General features: G+C 43.3%; 1 protein-coding gene across 3 annotated transcripts; it reads left to right on the forward strand.

Moving 5' to 3' along the window:
• Window positions 1-171: 171 nt before the first annotated feature.
• On the forward strand, window positions 172-21335 carry clip1b (CAP-GLY domain containing linker protein 1b). 3 transcript variants are annotated; one of them, XM_029515084.1, is made up of 23 exons: window positions 172-259; window positions 2664-2857; window positions 3306-3686; window positions 3777-3910; window positions 4134-4258; window positions 4339-4540; window positions 4751-4948; window positions 5103-5206; window positions 5438-5498; window positions 6385-6489; window positions 7243-7404; window positions 7718-7813; window positions 9209-9266; window positions 9359-9456; window positions 11178-11252; window positions 14608-14714; window positions 16551-16596; window positions 16782-16825; window positions 18085-18190; window positions 18271-18436; window positions 18514-18557; window positions 18657-18769; window positions 18950-21334. In XM_029515084.1, exons 2-23 carry the CDS (start codon window positions 2749-2751, stop codon window positions 19182-19184), a joined length of 2769 nt encoding a protein of 922 aa, XP_029370944.1. In that variant the 5' UTR covers window positions 172-259; window positions 2664-2748; the 3' UTR covers window positions 19185-21334. The 3 variants fall into 3 exon arrangements, with proteins under 3 accessions (XP_029370944.1, XP_029370943.1, XP_029370945.1); XM_029515083.1 differs by having other exon boundaries at window positions 3306-3910; window positions 18950-21335; XM_029515085.1 differs by lacking the exon at window positions 6385-6489 and having other exon boundaries at window positions 3306-3910; window positions 18950-21335.
• Window positions 21336-23228: the final 1893 nt, after the last annotated feature.

A 23228-nucleotide genomic window follows, 5' to 3' on the forward strand; every position in this document is an offset into this window, starting at 1 on the left:
AAAATTCTCTGCATCACATCAGTGTTACAGGATCGATTGTATACAAAATATACAAAAAAAAAAATAATAATAATAACAATAATAATAATAATGGGCTTCGAAGTGGACGGATGCTCAGATTTACGTGCTCATGTTTGGTGTCCGCGAAGGCGGCGTGAGCTCCCAGGGTGACGTCATCCGGTCGGTCCGGGAAACATGTAACGGCTGAAGGTTCGGCGGCAGCCCGCTGTCAGAGACCCAGAGCCCCGGGGAACTCCAAGTAAGCCTCCGCTGAAAAATGAACTGAAATCTCCGGTGCCCCCCCACCCCACCCCCTTTATTCCCGCTGTACCGTCACCTCACCGGGCCGCCGGCCGTTCTCACGGTGCTCCCGGTTTACGGTGCGCGGCTAATCGGTAGCTAGCTAGCTCGCCGTGGCATTCCGGCAGAGAGGCGGAAAACGTCGGGGAGGAAAAGTTGGAGTCGCCGTTAGACCGACCGCCAAAACACCCGGAGCTGCCATTTTGGAATGAAAACAAACCAAACAGTAACAATACGGGAGGCTGTTTTTATTTGTCCCTCCACCCCGGAGCTGGCGACCAGCCGGGCCGGAGAGACGGCACCGGGGTCGGTCGGTGTTTGTGTCCGGGTGAGGCCGGAGACAAAGCGGCGGCAGCTCCGGTGGGCTGACACCCGGTGACGGTCGACAGGTGTGGCTGTTGTGATCCGGCGGGGCGGAGCGGTCAGGTAACACGGCCAGCCGAACCCGTAGAATGGGGGGTCTGACCCGGACCGCACACCTCCGTCCTCAGGGCCCCCACCTTCACAGGGCCCCCCACCTTCACAGGGCCCCCCACCTCCATCCTCAGGGCCCCCACTTCCATCCTCAGGGCCCCCACCTCCATCCTCAGGGCCCACACCTCCATCCTCAGGGCCCCCACCTTCACAGGGCCCCCACCTTCACAGGGCCCCCCACCTCCATCCTCAGGGCCCCACACCTCCATCCTCAGGGCCCACACCTCCATCCTCAGGGCCCCCCACCTTCACAGGGCTCCCCACCTCCATCCTCAGGGCCCCCACCTTCACAGGGCCCCCCACCTCCATCCTCAGGGCCCCCCACCTTCACAGGGCTCCCCACCTCCATCCTCAGGGCCCCCACCTTCACAGGGCCCCACACCTCCATCCTCAGGGCCCCACACCTCCATCCTCAGGGCCCACACCTCCATCCTCAGGGCCCCCCACCTTCACAGGGCTCCCCACCTCCATCCTCAGGGCCCCCACCTTCACAGGGCCCCCCACCTCCATCCTCAGGGCCCCCCACCTCCATCCTCAGGGCCCACACCTCCATCCTCAGGGCCCCCCACCTTCACAGGGCTCCCCACCTCCATCCTCAGGGCCCACACCTCCATCCTCAGGGCCCCCCACCTTCACAGGGCTCCCCACCTCCATCCTCAGGGCCCCCACCTCCATCCTCAGGGCCCCACACCTTCACAGGGGCCCCCACCAAAAGGCAGTGATCTGCTCCACAGCTGATTGGATTAATTCATTACCTGATGAGATAATTGATGATGATAATCGATCCTCCTCCTCTGCCTCTCTGTCCACTCCATCCCTCAGCTCCTTATTCAAACATCAGAACAGCATTTCCTTCAATCTGCTGATTGCCGTTCAGTCAATAAAATATAAATACAAAAAAAAATCAGATCATGATCAGATTCAGAATACGAAATAGAAATATAACCGGAAAGATTTAAGTGTTATGAATAGAATGTAAAATAATACAGTACAAAGTGAGATAAAATAAAATAAGGGTGATTAGGCTACAAGTTCATAAAGGTTAGGCAGTGCAGTATTGAGTTGTTTCTGCTTTACTGGTCAATGTCCCCGGGTCCCATTATCGATAAATCTACTAATGACTTTCTTGGGTATTTGTTTTGACTTGAAAATGTTGGGTGTGTTGCTTTTAAATGGTTGTGTGAATACACAATGTGCCAGGCTGTTGATAAAATGTCTGTTAACCCAGTTTAAAAGTAAAGTGTAGAAAAAGAATAACTGTGATTTAGAATGACAGAAAACACAGCGGACACTGAATGAAACTGGAGTGAATCATCAGATTCATGAGTAAAATGGCAGCAGCTCAGGCTGCCGTCCACCACCTACGGACCTGCAGGAAAAAATCTGACCTTCAGTTATATCAGAGAAAGGAATTTCTTATTTTTCGATGTGCAACAAACGCCAAGGCGTTTTGTATTTATGGCCGTAGAGAAGACTCTTATTGAATGGGTGATGATGAGTAGCTTGGTACCAAACAGTGAGATGTGACTTGGACACATACAGTAGGAGTTGAAGGTGAGAGAGCAGGATTATAGAAGGGTTTAGTGTTTGGAGCAGAGCTGAGCAGCTCTCACAGAGATCGTGGTGTTGTAGGTTTTTATGGACGGTGCCAATAAAAGTGCCTGCTTTTAGAAGTTATCATGTTTAATTGCTTAAACATAAAAGTAGATGTAATGAGCTGTTTCTTGACATGAATCAACATCATAAAAAGGCTTTAATGTCAAAGTGAGAAGATATAAATTAGACACAATTTCATCCTTTTTCTTGAGGCAAAAAACTCTCAGATGTTAATTGTTGTGAAGTTTGTTTATGTTTATTACTGATTGAGCAACACGTGTGTTTGTTTTCAGCTCTCTTGCACCATATTGGGACCGTGAGGGGCCGTGGGGAAGGCCGAGTGCCCCGTCTTGATCAGGCCATACGGCCCCCCCAACCATGGAGAAGCAAGGCACCATGAGTACACCAGGCAAGGTCAGCGGGCTCAAACCCCCCAGTAAAATAGTTCGTCCCTCTGGGGTTCCAGCAAAGACATCGCCATCCTCTGGTAAGAACCAAGGAGTTATTTAAATTGTTGTTGATAATATATAAATTATTTTACAATGTAGTAATTGAAACAATATATTGGCTGGTGAATGTTCAATCACATTGCAACAGTTGAAAACAGGATACTGAAGGAGAACATCTGTGTATAATAAATGAAAATGAGTCTACAAACAAAAGGAATGACATGCAGCTATGTGTTAGTGCTCGCTGCACCAAATTACCCTGCAGTCCGTTTTCAACCACAGTGGGGCATCAAACTGATTACAGTGGTACAGACTATATTTTTCATTTTTCATTTGATTTGTTCTGTAGTCTCCAAACATTTAGTTTATTGATACTTTAATTGGTTTATTATGTGATTAACTGAGAAGAACAAATACAGTTTTGCTGTACTAGTGAGGCAGATTCTCAAAAACATAAAACTTAAAATCTTAAAATGCTGATTGCAGGAAATCCAAAGCCTGTTCCGCCCGAGAAGCCAGCTATAAGTGTGACTTCCCCCACCACGGATGGTGGTGCAGACTTTCAGATCGGAGAGAGAGTCTGGGTCAACGGCAACAAGCCTGGGTACGTTCAGTTCATCGGGGGCACGCAGTTCGCTCCCGGCCAGTGGGCCGGCATCGTACTGGACGAGTCCATCGGAAAGAATGACGGGTCCGTGGCAGGGGTCCGGTACTTCCAGTGCGAGGATGGCAGGGGGATTTTCACGCGGCCTTCCAAGTTATCCAGGACTGCACTGCCAGAGAAGGAGGCGAACGGGGGTCAGGCCAGTCCAGCACAAAGAGCCTCTACAGCAAGCGAGGCAGCAGCTGCCGGCACTACCTCAACTGGTAACATCCACCGAAACCATACAAAGTGCAAGCTGTTTGACTTGTGCTTGTTTTGTTATTTAATATTCATCAGCTGTTTTCTTTGTCCAGCTCAGGGTGCCGGTATAAAGACCAGTGGTGCACTTAACCGAATGCTCACGTCCAGCGAGTCGGTGTCAAACCTCTCAGATCCAGATTCCACGAAGAAGAACAGGAGGGAGCTGAGGCTGGGAGACCGCGTGCTGGTAACGCATCATGGTTTTTGCAAAGTAAAATAACTTTTACATGTGAGGTGGAAAATGGATGGCAAACCATCACGGAGCAGATGTGATACTGTCAGGTGTTCACCTCAGGTACAGGTTTATAAAAAATTTGATTATTGTGATTAGTTAATTTGGTCTGAAATGAGAAACTGAATCCTAATTGGAGGTAAAAGGAAGAAGCTGTGATGATTTTTGTTATGTGTAGGTGGGTGGTACCAAGGCAGGAGTTGTGCGGTTTCTCGGAGAGACAGACTTTGCCAAGGGGGACTGGTGTGGAGTGGAACTGGATGAACCACTTGGGAAGAATGATGGAGCTGTGGCAGGGACCCGGTAAAGAGCAGAGGCAAAGGATACATTTGTAATACTACTATTCAATAACCTACAATAAAAATGTTCCTATACTCTCTCAGATACTTCCAGTGTTTGCCCCGGTTTGGTCTATTTGCTCCGGTCCACAAAGTGACCCGTATTGGCTTCCCCTGCACAACGCCTACCAAGGCCAAAAGCTCACGGAGGAGGTCTACCCTCAAGAGGAGCCCCAGTGCCTCCTCCATCAGCTCACTTAGTTCCGCCACCTCCTCAGTCAGTGGAAAACCCAGCCGAGCAGGACTGGTAAGACTCTCTGCAACACTGCAGATGTAAAATTACTATGAGATCTTCTTATGGATTCCAGCGTTTTAAATAAAATCCAGGGAAAGTGTGAAATATCAGACCTTTAACCACCAGCCACACTGTGGATTTCATATCTTTGTCACTTTCTGGAAAACTACACCAGGTTACAGACATAAAGTTAAAATGTAAATGTATGTTGTTATTTTCCAGCTGACAGAGACATCTGCTCGGTACGCTCGCAAGATTTCTGGCACCACAGCTCTGCAGGAGGCTCTGAAGGAGAAACAGCAGCACATCGAGCAGCTGCTCGCAGAACGGGACCTGGAGAGATGTGAAGTAGCAAAAGCAACCAGCCATGCAGGAGAGGTGCAGCAGGAGCTGGCTCTGATGAGGAAAGGCCGGGATCAGGTGAGATACATACACTCAGGTTTTATTTGTTGTTCCATCATCATATTTACCTTTTTAATGTTACTGTTACAAAAATGTAATCTCATTGGATTTTACACTGTGATCGGAGCAGGTCTGTGATTTGAAATGAGGTCTTGTTGTGTTTGTGTGTCAGTATGCCGTAGAGATGGAGGCTAAACTGGATCAGCTGCGTTCACTGGTAGAAGCAGCAGATCGAGACAAAGTGGAGCTGCTCAACCAGCTGGAGGAGGAGAAAAGGTGGGTGCTCCGACTGCACCTGTAGCTGAACACACCACTTCATGAGTATTAATGAAGAGTCAAACCTTTTCGTTTTTTAAAAACTTGTTGGCTGACATACAAAATGCCAATAAACAAGTGCAGAGAAAATGGAAAACCTTGAGATTTAGAATTAAAATATAATTTAATAAAATGTCAAACAATAGAGATGCTACTTTACAACTGAGATGACATTTTTGTTCACTTTGACAGAAAAGTGGAGGATCTACAGTTTCGTGTGGAAGAAGTCTGCATCACCAAAGGAGACCTCGAGGTAACTTGTAGTTATATAATCTGATTTGCAATTACATATTCCTACTCCCTCTTTGCTGTAGCTAACTGTCTCTCATTGTCAGGCTGATCCTCGCAGATTATCTTATTTTATGTAACCTCGCTAACTAACTTACTTCTCATTAAAACAGCTTTACACATGTTTCTATTTCACACCTGCATTTGGCCTGATGTACTTTTACTTGCTCTGTTCTCTGGAAGCACATTAAGTGAGAGCCAGGAATTAGCATTTCCTCTAAAAAAAAAAAAAAAAAAGATGTGATGATTTAATCCGTTCGAAGGTTTTTCTTTCTCCTGCACCCCCTGAATCATTCATTTACCTTCTCACTAAGTCCCATCTCTCCTGCTCTTTTTATTCATTCATTCGTGCTTCATTCACTTTACCCTCCCTCTGAGATTTTTCTCCCTGTCTGCAGCATTATAATTTTCTCATCATCTTCTTCATCCACATGCTGGTTCCTGAAAGCTGTTTTTGCCTTCCCTCGCTTTCAGTCTTCATACCTGCCCCCATCTTCCTCTCCATTGCATTTCTGACACTCTTGAGAGGAGTCACTGCCTGAATTAGTCTCCCTGATGTGCAGAAAATACAACCAAACAAGCACCAGAAGAAGAGATATAAAAGTATACGAGGAAACTGAGAGTCAGAATGTGATGATGGAGATAATTAACTCCTGATATTCCTCAGAGCAGAATGAGCAAATAATCTTTTCCTTTGTTCTCAACCGACTGATGTGATTGAAAAGCTGGAAACCATCAGTGCTTTCTTACCAACCTCCTGCCCTTCTCTTTCTGTCTGTGGCACAAAGCTAGCATGTCAGTGTTGCATTGGTGTTTGTTCTCCTTCTCTTCCTGCTCTCTCTTACTAACAGACGCAGACCAGACTGGAGCATGCCCACATAAAGGAGCTTGAGCAGAGCCTGCTCTTTGAAAAGACCAAAGCTGAAAAACTCCAGAGGGATTTAGAGGACACTAGGGTAATGATGGCACTCCCAGTCCCACTGCAGCACTCAGTGATGTGCCTCCGGCCTCCCTGGGTTTTAATATGAATATACAGAATATGTTGAAGAAACCACAGAGTGCAAACATTGTGTTATTTATCTGTTTTGTTGCTTAATCCACAAACTTCTCACCAGCTCTGAAACTGATGCATGTGCTTCAAATGTTGTTGGTCTGAAAGAAAAAAGCTGCCGTTGTGCTGCATTTTTCTTCATCAGCAAATCCCATGAAAAGAAAGACCAACAATGTGTTAGTGTGTCTATCAACTCACCAACCTCTCTGCCCCGTCTGTTGTCCTCAGCCCCAAGCCAACCTCACTACTGTAGAATCAAACAGTAACAGGTGAACTTATAGTTTCATCACTTTTATGTTACTCTGCCATTTGTTGGGGACTATTTTCAGTGGCGGATGAATCTACGTTTGGCCCTCTAGTGAGTATTTTAGGCTGCAGGATGGTGAATGTGAGAGTGAGTTAAAATGAACTGGTTTTAGACCAAGTATCATCAGTCACCTTTAAATTTTGGTAAACTTTTTTTTACTATTTTGAAGGTTTATAGTCTATCAGAAATAGATCAAAATGCAAAAGATAGAGACATAATTGAGCTTTCTGCTCTATTTTAATTCAGTTCATGGTAATCAGTTTAAAGCGGTTTGTTCTATTATTCCAACTACTTCCATCATCCCCCGTCCCCTCTTCGCCTTCACACCTCTGTCTACGTTTTCTGCTGCAGGTGGCCACCGTGTCGGAGCGCTCCAGGATCATGGAGCTGGAACGGGAGGTGGCAGATCTCCAGCTCAGGCTCCGGGCGTCCCAGCAGAAGGAGGATGCTGTGTCTCTGTCTCAGCAACAGATCAGCAACCTCAAGGCCCAAGCACAGTCTCAAGAGAAAAAGGTTTGTGGATAGTGCCAGAGAATTCCCAGCGTGCATTGGTGTTTTGTTCAGTCAGGTCTCACCCACAACTACATTACACTTTGCTTGTAAAATGGATTTTAGATGAGTGTTATTATCTTCTAATTTATGGCATGGCAGTGAAGCCATAAGAATTGATGTTATTACTATTTACAGTCCTCCTTTTAGCCACTATTGTAAATGCATATGCCCTCGCTGTGTGTGGTTTGTTTAAGCCTCCACAGTGATGCATAATTTATGACCCAACTCAGATGTACATGTGTATACAGCACGAGCTATACTGTGTCCTGAACAGATCAGTGAGCTGAGCGTCGACCTGGAGAGCAAACAGAAAGAGCTTCAGTCTTTACAGCAAGATAAGAGTTCTGTGGAACAGCAGCTGAACAGTCTGGTAAGAGAGGAAGAAACTCAACACCTCACCACCATCATCAATAAGATCTCATTCCAAATCTGTAAAATGCCCAGATTCTGTCCACCTTTTAAATGAACACAAAACAAAAAAGTTGCCAGAGTAGCAAACATCACTGACTAAGTCCCAGCAATTCCCCAAATCTTAATAACACCCAACTGACTTTTCTATCAAGTCTGGTCAAACCTGCAGGTCTGTTTTCAGACCAACTTGAACCCAGGAAAAAGAGCCACAGCCCTCTCTTTAATATGACTGGACTGAGGCTGTTGGCACAACGTGGCTGTCCATGATGGATTGAAGTCAAAATTAAGAAAACAACTTGGAATTGTCGGCCCAGGAAAATCGATCTGGCACAGTGTTTTCTGAAGTGAAAAACATTTTGCTGCTTAATCAAACACATGCAAGTATGTGTTTTTGTTGGAGTCCTTAGTAACTAGTAATGCTCACTCTGTAAACAATCCAACAAATCTAAAATAATTGGTTGGAACACATGGAACAGGTCTTAGATGGCTTTGTCACACCCCACATCCACTATTGTTGTCTGCATGTGTCTGCCTCTCTTTGTTCTTAGAGATTTACTTTTGAAAAGAATTATGAGACAGATTGATTATGTCTGCTCCTACCCTGTAAAATGTGTCTTAATTTACAGACTTTTGAAAGAGAGGCAGGAAAAATAAGAGAGAATGGAGATGGCATGTATCAAAGGCCTGAGGCCTGGCCTCAGGATGCTGCCATCAGGACCAAGTCTTAACCTTTAAATATGCATTTTTAATGGGCATTTTAATGGCTATGTTAATCTGCTCATGCTAAAAGAATGACCTTCTATCAACTTGCATCTGAATCAGCCGCTTCTCTGGATTGGAACAGGCTCAGGGATTTGCAACACTGAGTCCAAAGAAAGGCTGCATGTCACCATCTTGACCAGCTCCGCTTGGATCCTTGTTGAAGAAAGCTACAAACATATATATATAATGATTGAAGCAATCAAATCAAATTCTCTCTCTCAATACACACACACACACACACACAAATAATCCGTTATTTGAAGGGGCTACACAAATCCTGAGTAATTTTATGTTGGTCTGCTTGTTTTAACTCCTCAGTGGTGACAGAAACATTATAAGGTCTGACCCACTCAGGGTGGAGGGTATAATGAAGTGCATGTCTATCTGCAGCTGGAGAGTTGCCCGGTCTTATGCTTTCTCTGTGAGGTGTTTTGCTCTCGGGCATCGTCAAAGTGGCCTCATTAACAGTATTTCATCCACAGACTTTACATGTTTTCTGGACGCAGTCATTATTCCCTGGTTAGCTCAAGCTACAAGAATGTTACTATGTAAGTGATTAGCTCGAAGTCAAACCAACATCTCTCCATTTCAGAGACAAAAGCTTGAGGCAGCAGAGGAGGAGAGCAGGAGGACAGCAAAGACCATGCAAGGTAAACACAGCAGATGCATCTCCACTGCCCTAATGCTCCTTACATAGTCTGATCTGCAGCTTTACAGATGATGCTCTTGTGTTTTGTGGCAGAATTGGAGCAGAGTGTGGAGCAGTCGAAGAAAGACTGTCAGACCCTGACGGAGGAGAGCCAGTGCAGAGAGAAAGAGCTGAAGGTCCAGCTGACACAAGTACGTCTACAGAACTTTGAGAAACGTGTACTTGAGTTTTTATACATATATTTTTTGACTTCATACTTTTTACTCTACAAAGTATTTGACACACATAAAAAGCTACTTCTCAGATTTAGTTTGTAGATAAAAACTCTGACTTTTTATAGACAGACAATGAAGATATAAAACCTAAAGACATTAAATTATCTCATTATTTCACAGGAAATGATCAATGAAGAACATGTGCAGAATAAACTTCTAGTTTTTTTTTCTAATTCGCCTCCATTAACCACCTCATGACCTGTTGGATTTATCTTGTGACCTTTTAGAAGGCCCCAGCCCTATGTTTGGAAGGAAAGAGTTCTGTCACACATCAGTGAATCGATATAAATGATATTTTACTGATCAGGGTCATTTGGAATGAATGTTTAACTTAAAAAGAGTCTGCATGTTTTCAGTTTGTGTATTAAAATAATTTGCTGTTATAATCACACAGTGCGTGCAAATAAAAAACAAAACAAACAAAAAACATGTTTGTTATGCTGCACACAAAAGAGCCTGAGAGCCAGAGCGTCCTCAGTGTTGACACACAGACAATGAATGTGTGTTTCTAAAGGAGGTGGCTCAGTTCGCTTCTGGCTGTCAACACATTTGAACAAATTACTCTGTCAAGGAAGCAGAAAAACGATTGTGCTGAAACACAAAACATGATAATTTTGGGGATGTTTCCTTTAATAGTGCTTCTCTAAATAATCCTCCCTCTCCACTGTGCTTCCATCCTGACACGGGGGAGGCTCTCTCTTTTTGAAGCTGACTGAAACCTCAGGCTAATTAGATTTTGTTAAAACACACACATTAATGTCCTCGCTTTCTGTGGATTGGATACAAGCTTGACTGTCAGCTGTGGACTGCCGCCACAACGAGATCATCCATTAATTCATCTGAAAAGAGAGGACATGTAGAGGAGATTCCAAGAAGTCTTAAGTAGCGTTGTAATAGTGACACTTATTCTGTGTCAACGGTTTTGTGTCCACATTAATCACATCATGAATCTTTAAATCTTACCTTGAGTTCTTGTTCTTATCGCCGTCCCTTTTGTAGCTACTCTCTGCGTCAGCTCATTCAGTATTTATGCTCTCACATTTCTAACGGTCAGTATTTCTGTGCACATCAGGCGTCTCTGAAAGAAGTAAACAACAGACATCAGTACGGTCTAAAAGCTCAGCTAATGTATGGGAACAGAAGGGAATACGCGGTGTTCACCCAGTAACAGTTTGCTCTTTGAAATACAAGCTTTCATTCTTGTACTTTTTCCTCACCAAGCTCATTACAAATGGATGTAAAAGTGAAACAGCTGAATAATCCTGAGGATGACTCAGTTTCCTTTTTTAGCCAACATTTACATGGCCTTTGACGTTTCCGGTCTATAAATGGAAAACTGTTGTTTGAGGGATGATGTTTGACTTGGGCTTTAACTTTAGAGCATTTCTGATATCTATCTATTTATTTATCTATTATTATTATTATTATTTCTTTCTTTCTTTTTATCCTATCTTTTCCATTTTTAATGAAGTCCATTGCCGGACCAGGACAGTTTTCTCCAGAAAACATCATTTATTCATCACAAAATAATCATCACTGTGTAAACTGTGTGTATTTTACATCATTACAATGTGAGGGCAATAAAAATGTATTAAAATGTACTAAAATGACCTTTTTGTTTGTTTCCTCATGACAAGGCCACTGAGAAGTCAGAGAGGACAACTCTGTCGCTTCAGCAGCTGACCAATGAGAATAAGACGCTGGAGACACAGGTGAGCCAAAAGGCCTTTCATTTGTAGCTTATTTATCTCAAAGTGGACACTTTGAATATCCACTGTTAGATTCTCTTTCACAGTCGTCTTCATTGGGTTGCAGCCTTTTGCAGCAAAGAGCGAGTTAACAGTGATATCTCTCTGTCACAGGGAGCAAAGGTGAAATCAGCTGTAAGAAACATTTCTCATGAATGGATGTCTGTGTGTGAATGGTGCTGCGGTCAACATGGATGTCACACATATGATTTCAGAAAGAGATTCTGAAAGAGTTGCAGTGATGCTGAAGGGGTCAGAGGTCACTGGACTGGGGCTCTGCATGTCTTTACATAACTTAACCCCATTTAGCTGCTGAGCTCACATTTTTGGACAAGAAAGCCGGAGGTTAAACTGCAGAAATGGTTTTCGTGCAGTGACAGGATGTGTTTGTATCTGTACAACCCCACAAACTCATGCACACGTGCATCTCACCAAGTTAAAATATTGAGGAGACGGTATTGAGATATTATAGATTGATTACAGTTAGAGTGAAACGTTTGAAGGCTTTTTATGTTTTAATTTGGGTGAAAGTCTGTGGAGGAACGCATGCTTGTGCGTTGCTTTGTGTGTCCACGGCCCTGTGAAAGGATTTGTGCATGCACAAACACAAGTTTAGCACCAGCGCCCTGCAGGGCGTGTCATCAGGATTCCCACACTGACTGCATGTGACAGTGTGAGTCCTGGTCATCGCATTAATTCAGCTACCCGTGAAACACAGCAGTCCGTCTCTTCCTGCCCGGCCTCCACGTTTCACCCACTCTCACCGCCGTCTCTGACTTGATGTGGCCTCTTCCTCAGCTCCTGATCCTTCATCTCGCTCTGACTCCAGCTCCAGATGGTCAGTCTACTGACGCTGAGAGAAACAGATGAACGTCAATGCTCTTTGATGTATATGTCAAATAATATTATTTCTCTTCTGCTACACGAGCAGTTCGTGAATTTTTGCTATAACATTGAAAACAGCTACATTAATGAATACATAGCTATAATTATACAAACTGTTCAATGTGTTAAAATGTGCAGAAACAGAATTAACCCAGCAGAGCGGTCAGTGGAAACAACAAAGTTTCTGCAGCAACAACAGAAATAGCAGGCGTTTACATATCTCTCTCTCACACACACACACACACACACACACACACACACACACACACACACTTACATTGAAGAGTTTTAATTCAGCAGGGATGCGTTCACATCTGTGTCTCCACTCGCCCATGATGCTGGAGGCTGTGATGTAATCCTGCACGTCACAGTGAGCCTCACCGTGTGTGTGTGTGTGTGTGTGTGTGTGTGTGTGTCTGTGATGATGATGATGATGATGATGATGATGCCTGGCTGGTCAGAACATTGCTTTAGTGAATGGATGCTTGATTTGAGATGGCCGCTTTTATCTTGTGCTGAGAATACAACATCTTATGGATTAATAATTATTTGATTCATCAGTTAGTCAAGTGACAAAAGATTAATCAACATGTTTTAAAAGTTGATTAATTGTGTCTTTTTATTCAGACTGTTCTGTTTTGTTGGTCCTTTTAAAGCTGCAGGTTTGCCCCATCTGTCACATATAGCAATTATTCTCTTAGCTAATCAGCAGAAAATTAATTGGCATACATTTTTCATTATTTAAAAAAACTAACAAAACAAAAACACTCTTATGCTAACTTCCACAGTTTTGTTTTGTTTTTATTTATATAAATATATACTGAATATCTAGGCTTGTTTATTAAACAATTCCTGTGAGAAAATAAGATGAATATTGTCGGAGAGAGTTTGAATTTGTCATCCTACACTCTGGAAAATGTGCAATTGTCATTTGTCTCTATTTTGTGACCAAACAACTGTAAAAATCAGCATCAGCTGACGCCGTTTGTTGGCTCGTCGTCGTACACCTGCTCCAGTAGAAACAGCAGAATCTGAGTAGCAGCTTGTTTTTAATCTTTGGTGTAAAATCACAACACTGGAGTTTAGTTTGTTTTTGGAGTATCTGTGAGTCATCCTGAATGAGAGGTGAAGCTTTTAGAACTGTGTGAGTACATTTGCCGTCAGAGTGAGGAAACAAGATTGTGAGCAGCAGGAGGACAGTGTTGGGTGGTGGTGGTGGGGAGGGGGGGGCGGTTCTGGGAGGAGCTTGATCAGACTTACATAATGGAAGTGCTTGGCGTCTTTAACCCGACAGTGTGAGAAAGGAGGCTGCTCAGGCGACGCGCTCGTGCACAGTGGGGGATGAGAGCTGATGGTTTATTGATGCCTAGCTCATGTTAGTCCATGCATGTGACACTTTAGATCGAGGCAGAGCGGGGGCATAAGTAACAAACGCCGTTGTGTTTAGCGGGGGGGGACAGAAGGTCGAGATCCTGCAGTGGCTCGCTGCGTGCAGGTATGGATTTAGCTGCTCTGCATCAGGGTTACTCCAGTAACATCTACTCGCCTCACTACCAGGTAGGACCTGATTTCAGGACGGAGCTGTCAGAGGCTGCAGGAGCTTTTTAAAGGCTCTGTAACCAGAGAGGCAGCTTCCTGTCACTGCTCCACTTGCTCTAATTAGCTCTCTTCAATTATTGTTCTTCATGGTGTTGCCTCAGATTTAATCTATACACACCCTGCATGATTATGTTAGTGTGTATTTGTTCATGCTTATATTTATTTCCACCAGTATGTGTGTGTCCTTGTGCATGTTTGTGTGTGCAGTTTGCTTTGTGGCCTAGATCTCACTTTGGAGGTGTTAGATTCACAAAACACAGCTGACACACTTAAAAATGTGTTCTCAGAAACATACTGCAGATGACTTACATTGTGAATCACTCCACGTTTTTTTTATCATTATTATTATTATTATTATTATTATTTGATCTGATGTCAGCGTTGATTTCAGAGTCATGCTTGTTAATTAATTATTGACTGTTGCTATTTTAAAGCTGCTGCTATCACTGTGCTGCACGTGTCTGGGAAACAGTCTGAGGTGTCGGGTGATGACTCGGTTATTTTTTTGCTAAACTGAGAGACAAAAACTTTGCTGGAGGTGAAGCTGAAGGAGCTGAAGTCTATGGAGCTTTTATTTTTAGACATACCTGGATTCAACCCATGCTGCTGACTATTGTGATACTAATTCTTGAAATAGCAGGAATTAATTGAGAAATAATAAAAATAGTAAGGTAATTTTTGAAATGATACCTGATAAAGACCAGAGCAAGCCGGGTTGAAGTTTTGCTTCTCCGCTAGTGATAGAAAGAAGAGCAAAAGATTTACAACACCTCCTTTGGTGTCATAACCTGGTGTGTAAATATTTATTCAGACATTGTTCCCTTTCGTTCTCCAGCTCGAGGCTTTGAAACAGCAGAACTCCAGATACCAGGAGGAGCTGAGTCTGTCGAAGGAGCGGAGCAGCTCAGAAAACCAGCGAATCGGTGTCCTCTGCAAGGAAATGTAAGTCCCCCACCCCCGTCAAAGCAGGTGTTGTTTTAATGACATGCAGATGATGCAGATATTTAGAAAATTGGTCCGGCATTAAAATGTCAAAGGTGTTATTAAGGTGGCTTATTGGCTATTATGTGTTCATAGATCTGAACACTCTGAAAAGCCTCGGGCGTGTCAAGGCTCTTATATTGCCATTTTAAAGACCCAGAGTTGTCTCTCAAAGGGTTCAAGTGCATCTTTGAAGACCAAGTCAGCTTCTGAATCAGTCTGTGTCAAAGTTACAGTTAAAGATGAATACCTACGGATAACATTTGGACAGAAATTAATGACATTACCTTTTTGGATTTTTATATGAAGATATATGAAGATACACGATTAATGATTATTTTGTTCATTTATTTGTGTTGTGCCAGATGAAAAAATGAGGTGTAAGCAGCAATTTGCATCAGTCAACTCTGAACACGCAGTCATGAGAAAAAGATTTTTAGAATCAGGGACACTTACGTTTTCTGAGAATTTCATTTTCTCTGAAAAGTGAATGAAGATCCAGAAATCTGTGTATAAATCAGGGAAATTTGGATTCTGTCTTTTTTTTTTTTTTATCCAGTAATAAATTTAAGAAATATGAAATATGAATTAGCAGCAGATCTGTGACTGATCCCTGATCTGATGTTTGCTGTTTTTTGATGAGGGTTAAACTATTCCAACGTGTTTTTACCTCTTTTATTGTGTTTGTGTTGGATGGTCTGTCCTGGTGTTGAGGATCTATTTATAGCCCTTCCGTTGTGTATCTGTTGCATGTGCGTGCGGTGTGTTTGTGAGTCTTTACATCATCCTGCCACACCCCCTGAGTCATCAGAGCTCCATGCTGTGACATCAGAGCTCCAGATGGATGTGACTGGCTGAATTACATTAATTACATTAAAGTACAGTTCTGTCGGAGGAGCAGCACATGGAGACACAAATGTCAAAAAATATCTTTAGTAGCAAAAAATGGCCTTTCCATATTAATCACCTCTGTGACTTGGTCCCCCCCAATCCTGTCTTCACCTCAACAATGTGCTCCTCCGTCCTCTCCAAAGCACATCCTTCCTCAGTCTGCTGCGTTATGTAATCGCTCCGTCTCTCCTCCTAGGACGGCCTGGCTCCAACATGGCCTCTCTCTCACTATGATGTCAGTGTGTGTGTATATTTGTGTGGAATCAATGTGGCTTTTGTGGCATCTTAGGGAGCGGCTGTAAACACCACAACCGTATAAAAGTCTACTTTTAAAGCAGGGAGCCATTATTTTATTGATATTCCAGGTATTTTATGTTCATTGCTCGTTTGTTGATGTTTGTATTTAAAAGTTAAAGCTGGTGACATTTTCCTTTTTTCTTCTTCTGTGTGTGACTCCGTAGAGACGTAGAGCTTCATTGTTCCCCATAACCATTCAAATCAGTGACTCTCGCTGTTACACTGAGTGACACCTTCAGCTCAACAGGAAATAGTTCCCCATAAAATAAAATTTATTGTTTTTGGAAATAATTTTGCCAATTAACTATATCCATATATTTTTGTGACAAGATTTTATCTATTTATCTTTGGGAATTTATTATCAAATGTTACAGCTCTAAGTAAGACCATAAAGGCTTTGGATCGTCTTTAACAGCGAACTGTTCTCAGTTACAGTTCACTGAGAAATGTGAGTTTGTGTTACAGAACTCTTTTCAGTTTAATTCGGACATGTACATGATCCAGAACAAGTACCTTTTAATGTGTTTACAGAGTTAACATTCGCTTTTTAACACTTAACAATAAAATGACAGACCCTAAATGTGTCACCTCTCCTTTTCTCCCCCCCAGTGAGGAGCTGAAGCTGGCTTCCCAGAAGTCTCAGCACCTCGACGAGGTAATGACCCCTCCCGATTTCATATTACGTAAACGAATTCCTTTGTCCCGTTAGAGATCAGGTTTGTTAAGTCAGACACAGATTTGATTAATCGGTTTTGGCCTCCTGCTGTGACTCAACTCTTAAAGCTCAGACCGGTTTAAGCTCTATTTCAACGCCTCTGTATTTGTGTGTTTGCCTCTCAGCACAATGACGATCACAACAGTCAGCCACCAGACATGAAGACCAGGTAAGACATGTTTTACTTCTAGTTAAATATTATATCAGTATTCTTTTGTGAGATTCTAATGAAGATTAATGTTAACTGTGTAACTGAGTCAATTAGATTTATTTCTAACAGAATACACTTGAAGACTTGAAGTCCTTTCCACTACCTCAGCAGATCTATGCTGATTGTACGCTGTTTTTTGCTCATTATTGGTCATTTTTTTCTTCCACTGCTTATTTTCATTTATTGTTTATTACTCTTACTGCTCATTACTGTCTTGATTACTCAAAGATTGATTCTCAATTAGTTGTTTCTGCATGACTGTCAGAGCTAACAAGCAATTTACTAAATGCATTGTTTTAGTTTCTAAATGCATTCATTGTGTGGTTGTTTGTTCTAATTTTAAGGCCCCTCTAAGTCTGGAAACAAGAAGCTGCGACTTTCTGGTCACAGAAGTCTCAGCTTTGGGATCAGATGATTGAAACGTTGCAGCTCTTCTACAGAGCAGCGAGTGAAGTTGAGAGTGAATGTTAGAGAAAGTGGGGATGATGAGGGACGAAGGAAAGACAACAGTCGGGGATCAAAGGCATGTGGTGAAAGATCGAAGAGACAAAAGTGAAGGCAGAGGGATGTGAGGAGCAGCTGGCAGCCCGGGGGAGAGGAAGAGGTGTTCATTAGTCAGAGCAGAGATGTTGAACCAGGAGTTACTTCATTTACATAACAGAGATGTTGTTGGGGGGTTTTCAGCTTGTGTCACTGTGGTTGTGGATTTTTGAGGCCAATAGTTTTCTTGTGGGTGAAAAACTCCCAGCGAAGTCAGACTCATGTTTAAAGTGGGACAGTAATTTTTTGTGGAAAGAACAGAGACGGTACATACAAAAAATAAGTGGCAAAGAGTGGAGCTAATTAACACCCAGGAGCTACTAGTTCCCCTGAGAACCTCGTCACACCCTCTGAGATGCATCAGGACCCAGACCAGCTGATATTTACATCCAGACACTTCGGAGACGATCAGTGTTGGTTTATAAAGTTTATCAAACTGGACCAGACTGTCGGAGGAATGAAGCCAATGCTAAAGAGCTTTAAACCGCCATTCTATCTAATGAACATTACACAGCGACTTCACTGGTTGTCGAAGAAGTCAGATGCTATTGAAATCTCTTCTCACTTCATTATTTATTATCTGTTGTGGTTAAAGATAAATGAACAGGTAGAAGACTTAAAACAAATCCATTAACATTTGGACTTCAGAAAGTACATGCTCTAAACTTCTTCCACAGAGAAACCATCTCCAATCAGGAAATGGAGGGAGACGTGAAATTCCAGAAATCCACTGCAGCCTTAATCTCAGACAAAGATCGGGAACTGGAGACCCTGAGGAACGAGGTACAAAGTCACAAAGCCTCACCCCGTCCTTCGTGGCCTGAGCTGGATGACATGCTCATGTGTTTCCTCTGTCGCTGCAGATCGCGGTTCTGCGAGGAGAGAACGCCGTGGCCAAGACTCTGCAGTCAGCCGTGGAAACGTTGGAGAAGGACAAAGCTCAGCTGCAGAGCCGTGTTCACAGTCTAGAGCAGAGGCTCATGGGAACACCAGCATCAGAGGGGGGTGACGGGGAACCTCGTCCATCAGGTGAGGAGCAGAGTATTAGAACAGTCACGCTGCTCTGGTCTCCGACCCGTTTTCTAATTTATGGCGTGTTTCTGCAGCTCTGGAGCAGCTGAGGGAGGAGAAGGAGTTCGCTGAGGGACAGGTGAGAGGATTCAGGATTCTTCAACAAACCAATTCAGTGCTGCTCTCAGATTCACATTCAGGGTTCTCCACTCTAATCTGTTTTAACTGTCTCCGTCAGATCAACTTCCTGAACAGCGTGATTGTGGACCTGCAGCGGAAGAACGAGGAGCTGAAGATCAAACTGAAGAAGCTCGCTCTGGCCGAGTTCAACGGCAACGACGGGACTGACGGGTAAAAACAATACAGGAACTGATTTTTAACTTTATTTATTTATTTTCATGACAAAAAGGGGAACAACTTGGAACCAGAACGTCAAGCCTAGAGAATTAGTCATCATCTAGTTCTGCCTCAGATTTTACTTCACTTCAGGCTGAGCTGGCGTCTAAAATCCACCTTCTCTTGGTCCCCCAGCTTCAATGAAGGCGTGTCAAAGCGGGAAAAGAAGGCTACACCTCGGCTGTTCTGCGACATCTGCGACTGCTTTGACCTCCACGACACCGAGGACTGTCCCACTCAGGCCCAGAGCCCCGACTCCGTACCGCACACCACCTACCACGGCAACCCGGCTGACGAGCGGCCATACTGCGACATCTGCGAGGCCTTCGGGCACGCCACGGAGGCCTGCAACGACGACCAGACCTTCTAGAGGTTCCAAAAAACTCTCCCCCTACATTTTAGTCCTCTTCTCACCTTTTTCTGTCCTAATACATTCCCCAAAATGCCTGCAGATTTTTCCATAACATATTTTTATACTGTATTTATGCATTTCACTCGTAGCCGTCGTCCTGATCGCAGCTCTTCTCTCTGAAGACAAACTGTTCTGTGATGCAGAATGCTCGTCCAAATATGCTGCTTTGGTGCAATATTGATGTTACTGACAAAATGGTTCCGTCCTCTTATCTGCACATTTTTTAACGTGTTGTTTTTGCATTTCAGTTTGTTTATAAAATAAGCAAAGCGATGATTCACATCCGCTGTTTTTGTGTGTGTGGGGGGCGCTATTTGATAATAATCAAAAGACGAATATAAAGTGATGCAACAAAATGAAGCAGTTAAAACTGAAGGGAAACTGAGGCTCCTCTCCAACTTTACATTCCTGTCCTGTCCAACCAATCAGAGCCACACTGCCATGTCAAACACTTTACTAATGTTTTATATTAACATCTTACATATTCATCAACTTACAACGTGAGCATTGGGGCCGCTATTAAGATTGTTTTAACATTTGGAGAATCGATTTTGAACGTTCTTTGAGGAAAACATCAATATTTTGTAGAAAAAGATGCTGATACAGAATATTCTCAAAACATTAAACCTTTATTCTTGAAATGTAACTACTGTAACGCAAAATATTTTTTCATAGTATTACGGCAAACTTGCAAACACATTTTGCTTTGTTACTCTCAAAATAATCAGACTTTCCTGGTGGCCCTGATTCTCCGTCTGAAACCGGAACGTTAACGAAATGAACTCAGTAAGTTTAACATGAGGGAGGTTCAGTGTGGACCTTGGAAATCACTCTTAACTGAATCTCACAGTTTGTTCCAGAGTTTACAGACTGAAAACCAAAGCGTTAATCTGGTTGTGAAGACTGTGAGAATCAGATGAAAGCTCCTAAAAAAGGTTTTGTGTTCTTCTCATACGAAGTAACAAAACAAGTCTGGACTGGTTCCAAGGTCACAAGTGAACTTTCTATTTTTACATTTATTGTATTTCAGTTAATAACCTTTATTGATGCCACTGAGTTAGTGAGGGTTTGTTGTAGTCGATGATGAATATGTTGTGTTATTTATTGTGTAATCTTTCACTAACCAGTGACTCCCCACAGGAAGATAAGCTAACACTGATTAAAGGTGTAAAGTCTGTATCAGGACTTCTGTGGTGAAGGTGGACTTCTGCCTCAGGTTATAAGAAGTCACCCAGATGAAACTATAGACGCCTCGACTCTTAGATTTGCACTGTCCACTTTAAAGATTCAACAGAAACACACAGCGCTTTAATGTGTAACGATTCCTACGTTATTTAAAAAAGTTATTTTATCGCACTTCCGCCATCTTTAAAGCACAAGTCTGACATTTTTAGAGAAACGGACTTCAGTTCTGGAGCACATAGCCTGGAAACAACCTTTTCATCCTTCAGGGTTTGTCCAGGTGTGATAGATGTCATTCAGGCCTGATGACTTGAAAGGTTTTAGAAGAAAAAAGAAGAGGGAGGTGTGAGTTAAAGTGAGTTGGAACGTTGATAATAAAAGAGACATTGTTCTTTACGAACTGATCCAACAACATCAGTTTTCTCGCGACTCCCAAAATGTCAAACTGTCCCTTTAAATGGACCCTGTATAGAGATACGTATCTGACTTTTCTTCTTCTTAAGCACAATTTTGGATCATATTGAATCTTCCATTATAACAGTGTTGAAAACATGACTAACCATCGACACTCATCTCTGTAAATACCAGTCAGAAGCCTCCTTCTGGTAAAATGTGCACACGGTGCCATGAAACAAAAGCTTTTATGTGTATGACATTTTATTTTTCTGACCTGTTGATAAGACTGACATTGTAAAAGGAGGTGGGGGGGGGTCAGAAAAACCAAGCCCATTTGTATAAACTTGTGTACTTTATAAGTGATGTGTAATTATTAGTGTCATGTTTTTATGTAACAACTTCAGGCACAACGTATAAATGGTTTCCAAATGTTCAGACCATTTCACAGATGTTGTTGTGGTGCGCATTGTCAGTTTTCTATGTACTGAATACTCAACAGTCCAATAGAAAAGTGAAGGAGAAAAAAACTGTCTTGTGTGTCCGTGTTGTGTTCTTTATGGTTTCAGCCCCAGATCCATTTTTTCTCACAGGTTCAGAATTCAGACAGCAACAACACAGCAGAGAGGAAGCTAGTCAGCAAAAACTCTTCATGAACTGGATCTTCTGATGAGCTTGACTCCATTTGTTATTCCACTTGATACTTTATCTCACTTAATGTGTGTCAATTCAAGTGAAACTGCTGAATTTATTCTTTAATGCTTATGAATTTTTTGGAATGCTGATTGATTTTGAAGATGATCTGATGGTCCAGCTGGAGTCCTGCCTCAGATCAAGATCGCCTCCCGTTCCAACGGTGTCCCTCCATTCAAGAAGAGACGCCGCTGGATCAGGAAGTTAGCTGGACATGAGCCGTCTCTACGTGCTGCTGGTAGAGGATGTGCAGGCGGTGCCTCGATGTGTCCAGTGACATTTGAAGGATCACACAGGCCTACACTGCCTCTGCGCTGCATCATCTCACAAAAGACAAAAAGCTGGAGTTTATTTTCATCCTTTCAGAATCTGAATGTTAAAGAAGACAGAGAACCAGATCTCCACACCAGGACTGCGTGTGCTGCTACCTGAGTGGCTTTACTGTCTCTCTGCGGTGTCTCATGATGGAATGGTCGTACCTGGAACACATCAGACCTGGACCAGGTCTCTTCCTCTGGTGGTGACCTGCTGCAGCTGCAGACACATCTGTCTCACGTTGATGACACCGTGTGGTCGATCAGAGTGACTGCAGCCGCCAAAGTTAGTTTAAGTTCATAGGTAAAACAGACTCACTGGACTAAACTGACGTTCACATGATCGACATGAAATTATTTTGCTGAAGAAACTGCTCAGTGTCCTGGACAACACTGCTCACCCCCCAACAGCTGACTGTGGCTCCTCTCCCTTCTGCTGCCACTAAAGGTCCATCTGTATTTCCCATAAACCCCATTTCATCTCTACATGTGCAACATAAACTAATTTATGCATTTACTTTGTTTTCAGACCAATTTGTAGACAGTTCGTTTTCTATTTTTATTACATCTTGTCGCTGTAAAGTGGAGCAACACCTCCAAAAAAAAAAAAAAAACAACAGTTAACCATTTCCCCTGAAATATAAACGCAGCTCCTGACAAAATGCAACAAAACAAACCAGCTGGAGCATCAAACAAAGTTCAACAAAGTCCCAGCTAGATGTTAGCCGCTAACGGAGCTAACAATTAGCGGTTAACTGCTAACCGAGCTAACAATTGGCGGCTTGCTGCTAAAGGAGCTAACGGAAACCATCATTCAAACAAACGTTGATCTTTATCCTCAAACTCTGTACTACTCAAATATGTTGAGCCAGCTCACAGTGTTTCCGTGTCTCCGTCACCATCATGGCCGGTGTCCGGCGCCGAGGCTTCCCCCTCTGCGGAGCCTGCCGGGAAGACGCGCTAGCTGTAGCCGCTGCTCTGTTAGCATGTTTCTGTTTTGACATTTCGGTTCCGGATAAATAAATAAAAACATTGTGGACTGTCGGTCTACAGCCGGTTCAGATAGATGTATTTCTGTTCAGGAAGCTATTGGAAAACACGAAGAGAATTCACAGAAACTCACCTGAGGTGGACAGGTGTCCGCCATCTTCACTCCTCTGCTCCTCATCATCACCGGTCCGACGAGCCGCCATGATCTGTGTGTGCGCCTGCGCGAGCGGTGACGTAATTATTCGGCTTTTTCCGTCACCGTTCGAAGGCAGACCGTAAACATGCGCACATCCCACTGTGACGTAATTGCAGAATGGCTTTGATCTGGGACTGGGCGGAGTTTATAAATACCCTCCAGGAAGCTGCTGTCTTCAGTTATTTTCAGCCTAAGAGGAAGAAAGCCACGACATGAAACGCCAAGAAGCACTAC

This window comes from Echeneis naucrates, chromosome 12 (assembly GCF_900963305.1).
Source record: "Echeneis naucrates chromosome 12, fEcheNa1.1, whole genome shotgun sequence".
In the NCBI taxonomy this organism is placed as follows: domain Eukaryota; kingdom Metazoa; phylum Chordata; class Actinopteri; order Carangiformes; family Echeneidae; genus Echeneis; species Echeneis naucrates.

What these genes read in the sequence shown, in the direction of transcription:
- clip1b (XM_029515083.1), top strand. Translation starts at nt 2,749, where the DNA reads ATGGAGAAGCAAGGCACCATGAGTACACCAGGCAAGGTCAGCGGGCTC. An exon ending in TGAAGGTCCAGCTGACACAA is followed by an intron (nt 9,457 to 11,177) that starts GTACGTCTACAG and finishes CCTCATGACAAG; the next exon opens with GCCACTGAGAAGTCAGAGAG. An exon ending in CCACCAGACATGAAGACCAG is followed by an intron (nt 16,826 to 18,084) that starts GTAAGACATGTT and finishes CTTCTTCCACAG; the next exon opens with AGAAACCATCTCCAATCAGG.